This window comes from Vanellus vanellus, assembly GCF_965231255.1.
Source record: "Vanellus vanellus genome assembly, chromosome: 1".
In the NCBI taxonomy this organism is placed as follows: Eukaryota; Metazoa; Chordata; class Aves; order Charadriiformes; family Charadriidae; genus Vanellus; species Vanellus vanellus.
Genome location: NC_138905.1, coordinates 127968765 through 127984784, shown reverse-complemented (window position 1 = coordinate 127984784; position 16020 = coordinate 127968765). Strand labels below are relative to the sequence as shown.

The window sequence follows — 16020 nt, the reverse complement described above, 5'->3', positions numbered from 1 at the left end:
GGAAAATGTCTCCCCAACAATGTACATATTTATCGAATGTATTTTATCTTTCCTTCCTAAGTGCTTGGGAGAGTTAATAAGTACATGTATTTTACACTAAATCAAAGATAGAAGGCAACATTAAAAAGCTAATCATAGAGATCTCAATAAAAGGGGAAGAGATGACCACGGAACGGGTGATATGACAGCTTTAAAATATAGAAGTTTCTAAATATAAAACTTGTGCTGAAATGTGGAGAGAGAGATCTGAAAAACTAGTTTCAGCTAACTGCCCCGTTTACTGTTCTTGTTTGACACTACACCAACAGACAGGCTGATTGACCACCTCAAACATCAGCTAAGCCATAAAATGCAATGACTGGAGGTCGTGTGCAAAGTGAGACCACAGCTTCCGTATTTGGACCGGGTGAAGTAACGCAGTTGGTGTTACTGGGAAACAGTACCAAGCAGTCCAAAAGACTTATGTTGCTACTGCGAAGCCAACGCAGGAAAAAAGGATAGTCTGCCATGAGTAACGATTTCACAGCACGGCTGGTATTTTGGCTTTTCTGTAAAAGTACAATGAAAAAACGATTCCAAGATTCTCAGCCTATCTCATAATTTCTGAACTTCCCCCTTCAGTTTTTAGAGTCAGTAAGGAAAAACAAGTAATTAATTAGCAGAAAGCACAGTTTTTCCACAAGCATACAATGATCGAGCAATCATATTCCAGCAAGTTTACTAAGGGGAGTATTTGGTTCCAACATGTTTTCAAAGTATTCTTTCTTCATTATAGGGAACAGTAGCAAAGCAGTAACACCTGCAGCTAATCCACACCTCATTTATTGTTAAGCATAGGGAGAAAGAAATACAGTGTCTTTCCATAAAAATGATTCTTAACATGTCTTCACTGTCCCTGACTTGTGAGTGAGACCAGGTGCAAAAAAAGCCCCATGCATTCACCGGTCTTATGGCCTCCCAACAAGTGAGATTAAGCTGCAGAATCCTGAGAGAAAAGGATTTACGTCATGAAAATATATAAGATATAAAAGGATAAGTAGTGGAAAGTACAATTTATAAAGATTGCTTTGCTGCTGTAATATTTCTGTCAACTGATTGCTTTGTCAGTTTTACTATGTGCATAAATTAGATTGTTTTGGACAATTCCTCACTGCTTCTGTGGATAAAAAAAATAAAAATCTCATGACAACTGTTACAACTTTTCTATACGCCTGTGTAAAATGTGTATATAGAAAATGATATGATGTCCAAATCAATTCTTACATCTTCATTTTCTTCTAAATCCTTCTTTCTATATCACTCAGAAATATTGTTAGGGCACAAGAAGCTTCAAGGAGAGAAGACAAAAACAGTTCCTTGCTGGGAACAGCAAGGTCTGTAACGTCCTTTACAAAATACAAATGTGGCGAGTACATCTTCAGGAAAATCACAGAATATGGTGAATTTTTGAATGAAACTGCAAACAAGTCACCCTCGTATCATTTTTCTAACTGAAGTCTTTAATTTGAGATAGATACCAGTTCTTCAAGGAAAATGGTATGGCTTATTCTGATATCTATATTAAAATGAAACAGACGCTCACACATACATTTGTCTGGGATACTAGCAAGGAAAATTATTTTCTTTGGTAAATAATTTCAGATATGAATAATTTACCTGCATGTTTGAAATTAGAATGCATATCTGAGAAGTAAGCTATAGAAATAATTATTAGGAAAAATATTTAAATATTCTGCATAAATACAGAAATCTACCCACCTTCTATACTTCAGCAATGAATAACATGTAATGATTAAATTACGCCAATTCTGTGGTAATCCAGTCTTTACCATAACACTAAATAAATCAAATAAATCAAGTGCTATCATATAGAAGTAATAAAAAATTTTGTTAAAATTACAACACTAAAAGGCAATTCACTCCTCTTCCTGTCCTATCTCAGATCAGATGTGACCAGCAATGTAATCTAAAATTGAATTCAAAAAATAAAGCCAAACCATTTAATTCTTTCCAGATAGTTCAGGTTTATAGTTTCTATATTTTATTGTCACATTTGAAATTATCAGAAACAACATAGGAAAATACAGAAAACAGTAACTTGCAACAGAAAAACTATCTTTAGAAAAAAAAAAAAACAGTTGAAAGGACTGGCAAGTCTGAAGAGAAAGATAAGTGTATCTAGAACCAAATAACTGTGAAATCTATTTCCTAATTTTGTTTTCTGTTAATTCGGTAAAAAGTAAAAGCAGTTATAAATGCTTAACTCATTTATTTCTGGAATGTCTTACCCCTCCCTTTTCTCCTTAACTACACACAAAACAACAAGAAGCAAAATCACAACCTTAGACTTCAGGAGGGCTAACTTTGATCTCTTCAAGAAACTGCTTGGGGAGATCCCGTGGACTAGGGCTCTGGAAGGCAAAGGGGCTCAAGAAAGCTGGTTGGTATTCAAAGACCACTTCCTCCAAGCTCAGGATTGGTGCATCCCAAAGAGCAAGAAATCGGCCAAGGGACACAGGAGGCCTGCCTGGTTGAGCAGGGAGCTTCTGAACAAGCTCAAGTGGAAGAAGGAAGTTTACACTCAGTGGAAGAATGGCCTATCCCCTTGGGAAGATTACAAAGATGCTGCCAGAGTGTGCAGGGATGAAACAAGGAAAGCCAAGGCTGCCTTGGAACTAAACCTGGCAAGGGATGTCAAGCTCAACAGGAAGGGATTCTTCAAGTATATTGGAGGCAAAAGGGTGACCAGAGAAGCTGTGGGCCCACTGTTGAATGAGACAGGAGCCATGGTGATGGAGGACGCGGAGAAGGCGGAGTTATTGAATGCCACCTTTGCGTCGGTCTTTACTACCCGGCCGAGCCCTCAGGAGTCCCAGACCTTGGAGAAAGTAACAGGGAAAGAGGAAGACTTCCCCTGGGTTGAGGAGGATCAAGTGAGGGACCAGTTAGGTCAATTAGATATTCACAAGTCCATGGGCCCTGATGGGATGCACCCGAGAGTGCTGAGGGAGCTGGCAGAGGTCATTGCTGGGCCACTCTCCACCATCTTTGAAAGGTCCTGGAGAACAGGTGAGGTGCCTGAGGACCACTGGAGGAAAGCCAATGTCACTCCAGTCTTCAAAAAGGGCAAGAAGGAGGACCTGGGGAACTACAGGCCGGTCAGCCTCACCTCCATCTCTGGAAAGATAATGGAACAGCTTGTTCTGGGCGTCATCTCAAGACATGTGGAGGAAGAGAAGGCTATCAGAAGTACTCAGTATGGATTCACCAAGGGGAAATCATGCCTGACTAATCTGATAGCCTTCTATGATGGTGTGACTGGATGGATAGATGAGGGAAGAGCAGTAGATGTGGTCTACCTTGACTTCAGCAAGGCGTTCGACACAGTCTCCCACAGCATCCTCATAGGGAAGCTTAGGAAGAGTGGGTTAGATGAATGGACAGTAAGGTGGATAGAAAACTGGTTGCAAGACAGAGCTCAGAGGGTTGTGGTTAGGGGCGCAGAGTCTAGTTGGAGGTCAGTGACGAGTGGTGTTCCCCAGGGGTCAGTACTGGGTCCGGTCCTGTTCAATATATTCATCAACGACATGGATGAGGGGATAGAGTGCACCCTCAGCAAGTTTGCTGATGATACAAAGCTGGGAGGGGTGGCTGACACACCAGAAGGCTGTGCTGCCATACAGAGAGACCTGGATAGGCTGGAGAGTTGGGCGGAGAGGTATCTTATGAAATTCAATAAGAGCAAGTGTAGGGTGCTGCACCTGGGGAGGAATAACCCCATGCAGCAGTACAGGTTGGGGGCTGACCTGCTGGAGAGCAGCTCTGTAGAAAGAGACCTGGGAGTCCTGGTGGACAACAGGATGACTATGAGCCAGCAATGTGCCCTTGTGGCCAAGAAGGCCAATGGCATCCTGGGGTGCATCAAGAAGAGTGTGGCCAGCAGGTCAAGGGAGGTCATCCTCCCCCTCTACTCTGCCTTGGTGAGGCCACACCTGGAGTACTGCGTCCAGTTCTGGGCTCCCCAGCTCAAGAAGAGGGTGCAGCATAGGGCTACCAAGATGATTAGGGGACTGGAACACCTCTCTTATGAAGAAAGACTGAGGGAATTGGGTCTCTCTAGTCTGGAAAAAAGACGGTTGAGGGGGAACCTGATCCATGCTTATAAATACTTAAAGGGTGGGTGCCAGGAGGATGGGGCCAGGCTCTTTTCGGTGGTGCCCAGTGACAGGACAAGAGGTAACGGGCACAAACTTGAGTATAGGAAGTTCCACCTAAACATGAGGAGGAACTTCTTTACCTTGAGGGTGGTAGAGCACTGGAACAGGCTGACCAGGGAGGTGGTGGAGTCTCCATCTCTGGAGAAATTCAAAACCCGCCTGGATGCGTTCCTATGCAACCTGCTCTAAGGTGTCCCTGCTCTGGCAGGGGGGTTGGACTAGATGATCTCCAGAGGTCCCTTCCAACCCTATGATTCTATGATCCTTCAAACTAGAAAAATTTTATTTTAAATAGAAATTTCTTGCCAGTTACATGTTTTTCCTTTCTGTTACTTCAGGTTTTAGGAAACTGACTTGGTGCAGGATAAATTGATAAAATAAGTATTGATAATAGATGACATACTTAAAAGACTACTTTTTAGGTGTATTCATTTCCACTTATTACAAAAACATATCATTTGTCATTCAAAAAAAAACTTTTAAAAAATCTTTCAATTTAAATTTAATTAAAAATTTTAACAATTGGAGCTTTTCTACCTAGTATTTCATAAACATTTTTATAGTCGTTTTTCTCATCTTGACAGTCCAAAAATACAACTATATTTATTTGGAATTAATCTCTTAATTCAAAGCCTTTTCTAGGAATATATCAAGACCCTCATTCACCCACTTTATATCATACTTGTAGCATCTATTATGAGGTCTGGTTGCATCCCTCTTCTTTCTTTTACACGTAATCATCACTTTGACATCACACATGACATTTGTGCTTTGATGCTAAGACATTATTTATAAAAGAAATCATATTTCAAATGTCCAAGAAAATCATTGCAGAGGTGAGGAGAAAAATAACTTTCAAAAATGAACAATACACACTTCAGAACAACTTTACTGGATGCACCTCTGATTTTTACTTATTTAGTTACTTACCTTTTTATTTTAAGTAAAACAAACAAACTTCATTGATATGGGGCTAATTCTTGTTTCCACAAGGAGCCAGATTCAACACATCAAGTGATGAACTGCACTCATCAAACCACCAAATTTTATACACACTCTAGGTTTCAGGGACCATAAAAGATCACACCTGGTAAAAAATTCAAAGTAGAGCTCAAGAAATTACATACCTTGTGGCTGTTTAAGCATAAGATGGAAAACAGATTCCTTACTGGTGGACTTGGACAGGGCAGATGCACTGAGATGCCAACTGGACTGCTCCTGATCTAAAAAAAAAATTCAAAAAATCATTCAGGGAAACTCATTTAGAAGTCAAAATTGATTAAACAATTTCCCTAATAAAGCGGCTTCATAGACAGATGTTTAAAAAAATACATTCTCAAATGATAGTGCACGGGCCTTTTTTTTTTCACACTTTGCTTAAAGGTTCTCTCAGTAGTTTCCCCATTGTAATGAAGAAATGTATAGATTTAGTGTGGAGATATTCTTAAATAGAATTAAAATAAAATAATACAACAGCAAGAGAACACAAAGTTTAAAATGTTTTCAGTTAAATAATATATAGAGATTACAAAAGACATAGTTTTCTCGTTAAAAAAAAAAAAATCAAAATCAAATGGCCAAGAAAGCCTATGGTGATATGAAACACCCAAGAGAAAGCTTGAGAGAAATGCGGTCTGGACCAGCAGTACTGCAATAGCAGCACACGAGAATTGCTTTCTGATTACAAGTTTCCAGATCAACTAACAGATTACTTCATAGAGACAGAGGATTTAGGCGTTATTTTGATTGTTTTCACTGATTACTGTCAATGTTATGGATAAATGAAAGACGAGATCGGAAAAAGTTGATTTGAAGTCCAATTTTATAAACAAGTTTTGGAACTGTTCAAGCAGCAAAAGGTGTCTTGCTGAAAGAATTGACACTTTCGGGAAACACCTTGTAGGAAATATATCTAGCAGTTAACTCCAAGAATCTGAGCCCAACAGATAGACTATATCTGAATAATGTGTCACATAAAAGGGTAGCAGCACTGAATGATGAACTGCTGACAGGAAGATATGATACACAGCAATGCATCAATCAGCCAGGGGAAGACCGTCATTTGGGCTTATGAAATAAAGTTAAAATAGCTTTAAGGAACAGAACAATAAGATGTTCAGGAAGAACATCTTTCCTGTTCAGGAAGAAAAGCTCTCCTGGTGTCCTGGTTTGAGCGACACAGGACTAATTTCTCTTATACTTGTGAAGATTGCACTTTTAGAAGACTCTGGTGTCTGAATTTGTGAAAATATTTACTTTCTAGCCAGCTATGGTGTGTGGGTTTCAAGGTCTCAGTGTTTTTGAGCTTGCCAGATGCAGGGATGAGGAAGAGCGAGACCCGGGCACTTGACCCAAGCTGCCCAACAGGATTATTTCATACCATCAATGTCACATTCACTATAAATTAGAAAGTTTCTGCGAAGTTCCCTCTCTCCCGTCATGGCTGACATCCTGAGAACTTCATGCCCTGGTGCCGGACTCCTGAGGCCTTCCCTTCCTCCTGAAGCCGTGGCACTCGCAGTGTCCATCATTTGCTGTCACTGCTGGGAGTGCACAGCTTCCTACTGATAGGATTGGCTGAGTATAATCTTTGCATATTCTGTAGTGGTGTCGGGATCAATATTGGTTCTTTAGTCCTGTTAATGTTAATTATCTAATCTTATTCTATTAAATCGGTTTATACTTCAGCTCCCGGGTTTCCTTGGTTTTCCCAATTCCCTTTCCCAGGTGGAAATGGGTCATCGGGTGATAGAATGATTTTCTAAATGACAACAAATTGTTATGGGTCTCTCAAGCTATAACACCTGGAAATATCAAACTTCTTACTTCTTGTGAGAAGAGGAACAGCCTCAAAGTTATTTCACCTCAACAACAAAGTTTCAGGTTTTGGAAACCAGTTTAGAGGTTTAAAATGAAATTTGGAATCTATATGGAAATACTTAAAGAATTGAAGGGGCCTTTCCAAATGTTAAAAAGTGGGTGCATAGGAAAAGCCTACACACCCATTTTAATATATCGATAAAGCAACTATATTGCCATCTTTCTTGGCCTGGGATACTGGAATGGCAGAAATCAGGCTATTGTGAAAGCTTTCCCTATAATGCTAATTTTCTAAAGGAATTCTTTTTTTTTTTTTTTTTTTTGTCCGTGATGCAAACAAGCTGAATACTGTGAATTTCCCCTACTAGAAGAGTTTTCCAAAGTTTAAATTACCTGTTAATTATTTTTTCCTTGTATCCATCTACATATTCAGCTAAAACGTATCTTTCACAAAACCAGATAACTAATCTCTGGAAATCATTCTTTTCTCTGAAAAATAACTTCACTGTATAAAATTAAAAGCACTAGGTTATGCTTCATGATGTTTCAAAAATCCATTTATCAGTTTAGAAGTGCATTTATATATTGCATATTATTTTTTTAATTGGTAGCTAACATCATGGCTTGAATTATACCAAAATCAGCACAAAGTGATATTAGCACTTTTATTCTAAACTGATTATCCATATTCAAAACTGATTTGAAAATAATAGATTACTTCACATTTGTATTACTTCGTTCTAACACTGACATAAATATATGCAATAATACTTACATCCAATGTATTCTGCCTGAAAGAAAAATAACCGCTAATAGCAAACTTGCTTTTGAGTATTTAGTTCGGTTCCATAATAAAGTCAGAGAAAGCAGTTTGAAAATATTTTGCAATTCCACATTTAAAAATGGCAAGCCTAGTTTGTAAATCTTTGTATGGAAAAGGACATGGCCAAGCTACTGCACATGCAACCTTATCTTGGAAATTAAGTCAGTTTTAACAATCAACAATATGAGACAGCTATTGCAGTATGACTGTGCACACTCCTTTACCAAAAGCAATCTTATACGCTGCCACAGGTATCAGTTTTGATAACACGGGTAACACTGGATTCCAGAGAGGAACCAATTTACCTCTTGTATCCAATGCCTAATTACCACTGTGGCTTTAATCTTTTATTTGATCATGGCCCTTCAAACTTTGAAGTGAATATCCTCTAAGAAACAGTTGCACTTTTTCCCTAAAACTTCGAAATACATTTGGCCCATTGAAAACATGAAATTAAATTATTCATGTCAGCCGAAATAAGGCATCATAGGTATTAATGAACCATTAATATTTAAGAACAATTCTTATACAGGTGAACTCAGTGGGTCTGATTTATGCTGGAGATTTCAGTAGTATCAACTACTTATATCAGTTTACTTGCTTCCATAAAGTCTTAGTAGAAATATTATATAGTGGTATTTTCAGAAGAGCAGTAACTTTCCACTTGAAACAGCTGAAGTAGTACAAATGGTTGCTAAACCAACTGTAAGAAGAGTTTGCATACTCTGTAGGTCTGGTCATTGGCTTATATTGGGGGAAATTATGTACTGTCAAATAAACATTACTCCCGTGAATATTCTTAATGTAGCTATGAATGCTTATGTGAATAAGAGCTACAGATTAAAGCCACAGATAGGTATCTAAATCCTGGGAAGAAAAGTCCTATTGAATTGCTATTAAATTCAGTAAGAAAGCACCAAGTTTTGGGAGGTCCAAGATTTCATCCCTGTATCACATATTATCAGATGGTGAGTAGTTTTACTTGCTCTATAATTATCAAAAATAAAAGATGGTTTGTGCTACAATACCAATCAAAAGATATGACAATTCCCAATTAATTTCTATTTTAATACGCAATTTAACTATGCAATTCTAAACATAATTTCACATATATCTAGGGCAGAAACTGCCTATGGAATGTTACTTGGAAACAAGATACAGGTAACTTCTGTAATCTTTAAAGCATTAAGTAAATCTATAAATGTTGATGTTTATTGCTTCTACACTTTAATTGAGAAGCCCTATTTTCATTGTTGCCACTTCTAATTCTCTTTAGAAGCGGCACATAGTCTGAAACACAATTTGGAAAGTTCAAGATCAATCAAACACTTCATTCTGCCTTCTGACTTGCTACTTTCTGTCGATTTCCCCATTCTGCCCTCTCTCTGGCCTCTGATAACACCAGCAATGAGCATGACAAGTCCAGCACAAGATTAAATAAAGGAAGGCATTCCAGTAACTTGCTTTAATGCTCAAATATCAGCTAAATGGTCTCAAAAAGGTAGTAGCTTGGGTTTTATATTACTAAACCTACAGTTTTAAATGCTGCTTTCAGAGATGGATTCAAAAACTTCTGTGAATTTGAGTTACTTGCTGACGGGGTCATTTCTACTCTTTGGATTAATATTTTTCAGGAAAAAAACAGGTTTTAGGAATGACTAGGCTGTCACTCTTTAGGGAATAAATTAAGACTACATTCTATTTCAGAGTAAAATATTTGTCTTTAACTAATTCAGATGGAAGGTTACTATTGTTATGTCTGAAGTAATATTACTGTGATTCCTAATTAGCTTGTATTTTCCCAAGTGTGTTCTTGCACTGCTACGAGAGATCCTAGGACAAAAATAGGCTTTTCATGCCAAAACACATTAAAATAAAGTGTAGATCATTACAACATGGGTAAGAGATCTGGTCTTCTAACTTAGGACTGTAAATGGTCTTGAAATGATGTTGAGTTTTGGATGTCTCATTAACAAACCGATACAAGCAAAATAAACAGAAAAACAGAAAAAAAAAAAGGGAAATTTGTGGAAGACCAAGTTCAGAACTACCAAAGTTCAGTTCTTGGAAGGAAAGGAAGTGTGTTAGAAGTAATGTATTCAAATAAGGATAACTTTCTCACCAGAGTGATTAGCCTTGTGGGACAGCAAATTTATTTGTACTCTTGAAAGAGCCCAACTTAATTAGCTTTTACTGTATGCTCAGATAACATATCTGCATTGCTATGGTATACAGAATTTTGAAGTTAGTATATTAAAATACTATTTGCTTCCTTTCCAGGTAAACTGTGTCTTGAGAACGTGAAAGTTCAACTAAATATATAGGCCATTATGGAAATTACTTCCCAGGATATGTAAGGGCCAGAAATACTAAGCTGAAATTGTGCTTCCAAGACTTTGCTTATAAGATTAGACTTCTCTAACTCTGTAAAGGAAATAAGAATTATAGTAAATATTCCTAAAGAGAGCAAATCATAGTGTGGACAACCATGTCTTAAGACAGCTTGAATGCATAACTCAACTACCTTATTGTGATTAAAAACAAGCAAACATTATTTACAGGTCACCAGCAGCAACTGAATTAGAAAATTAACGTCACATATTAAGCTGATTAACAAATTCAAGACAGTATTTAAAGGACAAGTATGTTTTTACTTCCATAAAGATCACAGTTCAAAACTTTTTTTTTTTTTTCCTAAGAAGACTTTTCATAATTCCACAGATAACAGAAACATTAGAACATCATCATGTCAGGTCTACTGATGTGTAAAGAAAAATGAAGACTGAAAACTTCTGATGCATAAAAAACAACGTCAGTCTTTCACAGTCTAAGTCAGTTGCCTCTGCACTGTCTCTACTACTGAAAATTTCCCTGGGACAAGTTAATGTTCCATAGTTAGAAAGATGACTATGTTTTCACTGAAATACTTCAACAATGCAGGTTCTTCTAATCTTTCTCAGAACATCGCAATTCACTAGATTTTAGTACCACTATTTAAGCTCTATAAGTAATTTCTGAGGTAATTGCATGGTGGATAAGTTTGATTGTTCTTTTCCATTATTTTGTAAATAGCACATTAGATTAGCTTTTTTACAAATAATAGTTAGTAGTATTAGAGTACTAAAATGTGCTACCCGGCACTAGATTTATGCTCAACAAGCCAAGCTGTTTACTTCTTGTAATTGCTCTTGCTGTTGTACAAATCAGAATACCAGCTTGCACTTTACACTAGAATAAAGCATGCTGCACTCCCTAAGGTGCAATGGGAACCTTCACACCACATACATAATAAACACACTTCAAGAGACTATTTAATAAATTACTTCCTAGTCAAAGAGAGTAGGTTGCACAGTGAGTAATTCACAGTGCCTCTATATGGGTCTGAGCTAAAATAAGTACAAAGGGTAGATGGAATGAGAGGGGAAAGTACAAAGGTTTGACATTTTAGAAGGAAAATTGCATTACTAACAATGTAAAAGTTTACTGTATCTTCATCTGCTCCAGGGATTAGGAGTTGACGAACAAAAGCAATTCGAGAAAGAGGTATACCAACAATTCATGAAGGTACCTCGGGACTGAAACTCATTCATCATGTCAGCTGCTTTCCCTAATTTACATTACACTCTGTCATCATCCATGTTGTTAATAAAGGTCTTGAATAATATGGGCCCTAGTGATGACCCCTCCGGTACTACACTCATTACCAGCCAGCAGTTGACTGTCAAGGTGTTGCTCACTATCATTTTAGATCAATAGTTCAGCCAAGTTTTAGACCCACTCAGCATCTGTTCATCAAGCTAGACTTCCTTAGCTTCCAAACAAGAATGCTACAGGAATCAGTGACAGAAATATTACTGAATCATGGTATATTACATCCACTGCTCCTCCCTCGTTTGCATAATCACTCATTTCCATATAGAAGGCAATCACATGAGTCAATCATGATTTGTACTTAACAAACCCATTTGACTGCTCCTGATTACCTTCTTGACATTCATGTACTTGGAAATGGACTGCAAGGGGATGTGCAATTCATGGGCTACACAGACTGCAAAGGATTTGTCCAATGATCTCAGCAGGGGCTGAGCTGAGGCTGACTAACCACTCCCTCAGTCTTCCTTCTATCATTTTTAAGAAGAAAATAACGTAGCCTTTTCCCAGTCAACAGAAACATCTCCTGATCAGCATGAATTTTCATAGAGAACCACAACCTCACAAATACGTTGGCCAACTCTTTCATCCCTGTGAATTTCATCTGGACTTGTGGATCTGAATGCAACCAGCTGCTCTAAGAAGTCCACAGCCTGTTGCTCCCCTATGCGCTGTCCATCTCCTTTTCAAACCAAGTCAGTACACACAGCTTTGGGAGCAAGTTTTGCTTGCAAAGACTAAGGAAAAAAAAAAAAAAGCATTGAGCAATTCAGCCTTTTCTGCATTGTCTGTAACTAGTTGGTTCACCCTCATCCATCAATAGACCCATCTGCATTTTCCCTAAGTTTCCTTATGCAACTAGCATACCTTTAGAACCCCTTCTTGTGAGCCTATACCTTCCCTGTTAGTCTTCACACCTGGTGGGCTTTGACCTTCCTGATTTTTATGCTAAGTATGCTCATGGTACTTTTATATTTGCCTGTTGTTACCACTTGTTCCTTCCACCTCATCTAGGTGTAGTACAGGGAATATGTTATTGCCACTGCTAGTAACAGGCTTCATATGAAGTCAACAGTGCAGAGCATCACAGAATTGTCACATCTTGTTTGGACTTGAGCTATTTTAGCTGTAACAACAGACAACAAGTGCCAAATATTGCCTTATTTGGTTTTCAGCTTCAGTTTAGTGATGTATAATTTTGTGGCATTACCCTAAAGAAATCATACAATATATGGTAAAGACCCAACAAAATGAAGGCGTCATTGTGGAACTAAACCTGGTGATCAATAAGAAAGCAAGTGTAGCAACAGGTTCTTTTGGAAACACATAAAAATAACGCCAAGCAATCCAAGACTGAGAAGGAAGAAACTAGCATTTTATCAACATTTCCTTTCCAGTGAAGAACCTAGGATGTCGATGACTCTGATAATTTACTGTGAAGAAATATAAGGTAAATATGAGATTTGTGTATATCAGTTAGCAGCAATTTGTATTAATTGGATAATTTGGACTAAAAGTATTACTGGTCAGGGTCCTGAGTTCAGTGATGTATGCTAATTTATCTGTCCAGCCAATAACCATCCTTCTCTGAAATTCTCTGTAACCTCTTCTCCACATGCAAGGCTGTAGCTGCCTGTGTTCAAGCTCTCCTCTGATACAGTGCAACTGTGTAATCTGGTATCAGAATTCTGTGAAAACAGCTAACTTGTGAGTGAGCAGCATCTGGGGCTTCCACCCACTGGCTTCAGTTGCATTTCAACTCAGGCTCCTGCTGTTGGTCCTTGCCCAAGCTATGCCCTAGGTGTGCTGTCTCTGGCCATACACCTTGCCAGGCTTAGCCTACTTGATTTCCTGGCTTGATCACGGACTCGCTTTCTCACTGTGGACTTGGCTGTCACCAGACTATTGGCTGAAATTGGTTACTGCCACCAGACCTGCTATGTTCTCCTTGTTTGGATACTTTGGGATTGCAACCCTTGTTTGAAAGGTGCCTGCCAGTCTTGCTGTCCTTTGGCTTCTGTCTCATTTTGTTTTGTGGAGCAGCCTGTTCTTCCTGCTCCCTGACGGCTCGTATCATTGCAGTTGGACTGACAATATCTCATCATTTGTATTTTGATAAGACTTTGATTAGTCTGTTAATAAATTCTTAGTGCCACATATGTGTTTCTTTAGCCTACATATGTTGCACCGGATCCACAGCAGTGCATGCTTCCTTTTTGCATGAGAAGGTCCCTGCTTTGTAAGTTGGTCTTCTGCTGAAATTCTCAAGTACTCCTAAGTAATCAGACGATTCACTCCTGAGCTCTCAATAAATTTTCTGCATCCAGCTCTGTGTACCTTTCTGTACTTTAGTGTACAGAGACTTGAACAAGCTGAATCATCACAGTATCCTAAGCTATACAAGTGACCCAATTTGTCTTCTCTATCCTTTCTAAACAGCCTGCATTCATCCACGACCATGCTCCAGTTGTGCACACTGTCACTGACTGTCTCATGACTGTGATTACATTGCAGCTTTGCAACTGGCCTAGAATTGCTGTTCTTCTTGTTTTACCTGTTTACTGTCCAAGCTCTGTACAAATGTATGCACAAATATTTGGGGAAAGAACGTCCACAGAACCTTCTAGTCTCCTTCAATCTGTTCAATGTTTAATTGGCTGTACAGGGAGTATAGATCCATGTATTTTCTATATGAATCATACTCACTTGGAAGATCGATCAGAAAAAACCTCAAATGTTTTGCCCTTACTAACTCCTTTAGTTAACTAGAATCTGAAAAAAAAAAATAAAATATTTTGGAAAATAACTGAGGAACAAAACCAAAACAAAACATGAGCTATTTGGCTGAGACATACAGATCCCAAAACACACCCCCGGAGTCTCCTATTGCCTGCATGCTACAGTGCAGTCCACAGTCAACAACCAGCTGCATATGTACATCACACTGTATGACCTAACAGCTGTTAAAGGTTTGTGTTATTTCTTAGCTCCCACAGCACAGTCTACAGAGCTTTTCAGGGTGGACGTGAATGATACATCTCTGTTGCCAGGAAATGGAATGAGACAAGTGTGATCACATCCCACTCGCACTTTTAATGCAACCCAAGGAGCTTAAGTTCCTCCCCCCATCCCCAAAAAATCCAAATCCCTGTACCTGTCAGCACAACATCTACCACCACGTGTTCAGCAGTTGGATTTTTGAAGGATATGATGACAGCAGAACGCTGGCCAATGCATGCACTGATGCTGGTTGGTTCCATCAGCTGAGGAGGAAGACCAGTCCCGGAAAGGTAAAATATCCACTCTTTAAGCTGTAGATGAAACATGTCATTATTTATTATTTGATGGCTCAGATCTGTACATTTTAAGGCATTTTGCCTACTTCTTTCTTTCTATTGTCCTATGTCTCTCTTCTGTTCTAAGTGAACTGCTGTTTAATGCTTTCTTTCTTTCCTTCTTCTTCCTGCAAGCTGTTGTGTTACTCCAAGTATTGCTATCTGGAAATCAACAGCTCCAGTCTGGGAGACATTCACATCTCCTCTATGCATTGAACTTCTGTGCTACTCTAAGCACAGAGTATTTAACTTCCACGTAGCTACTCAGAGCTTCCAGTGCAGTGAATGGAAAGATGTAGGTGGTTGCAAGAGGGCAATTCAAAGCACATATATTAGAACCTGAGAGCAGATGAAGTGAGAAGTCCTCTTCAAAAGACAAAGGAAGAAGGAAAATAATTCATTGATGAGAGCAGTAGAATCATACAAAAAGCTAAAATTGATACTCCAAAGTTAATAAAGAACATTAACCACTATACACAGAAGAACTGAGAATATTGGAAAGAACTAGTAGATACAGAATATGACCACAGAGCAGGAAAAATGTAAATATAATTAAATCAATGTGTTAATATCAATAATTTTTTTCCAGCATGACAGTGAAGAGTTGCCTGACCCACATTTACTCTTTTAAGGTTATAAAGAGTGATGTTAATAATGCCACTCATTATGGAACCTTTAAAGGTGAATGAGCAGCAAAGGTGAATGGTAAATATAAAGATACTACCATTATTTTAAGCAAAATGATTAATTTGTACATTCATGTTGCTGCCGTTAAATAATAACGATACAGACTAAAATCTGAAGATTATTACAAACTGCTCAGTGACTCTTTGATCTATTTCGTTCATTATCACTCAAAAAGGTATGCATCACAAGGAGAATAGAAAATCATTAATAAAATCAAACCACTATTTTCATTATCTGAAATAATGCATTTACTTCTGCATAGCCCGTCTGAAAAAATTAAGGAAAATCTGTAATAGATGAGGTTCAAAAATCTAACAACAAATCTGGAAATACTTGCAGTAAAAAGTGACTAATATATTGAGACTTCTCAGCATAAACAGGGAGAAATAAAATGGCTTCAGAAAATAGCTTTGGACAGCAAAATTGCACACCTTTATTATGATTTTATACTGAAACATTCAATCCAACATTTTAACCTTACTGAAGG

General features: G+C 38.2%; 1 protein-coding gene across 1 annotated transcript in view; it reads right to left on the bottom strand.

The window, feature by feature from the left end:
• Window positions 1–16020, bottom strand: part of CFAP47 (cilia and flagella associated protein 47) — a gene marked incomplete at both ends in the record, with an annotated part of 360013 nt that overhangs the window by 66539 nt on the left and 277454 nt on the right. Inside the window, 2 exons of the mRNA XM_082490749.1 lie at window positions 5345–5440; window positions 14666–14822. Of these exons, the coding sequence (XP_082346875.1) occupies window positions 5345–5440; window positions 14666–14822 (253 nt within the window). The remainder of the gene's footprint in view (window positions 1–5344; window positions 5441–14665; window positions 14823–16020) is intronic.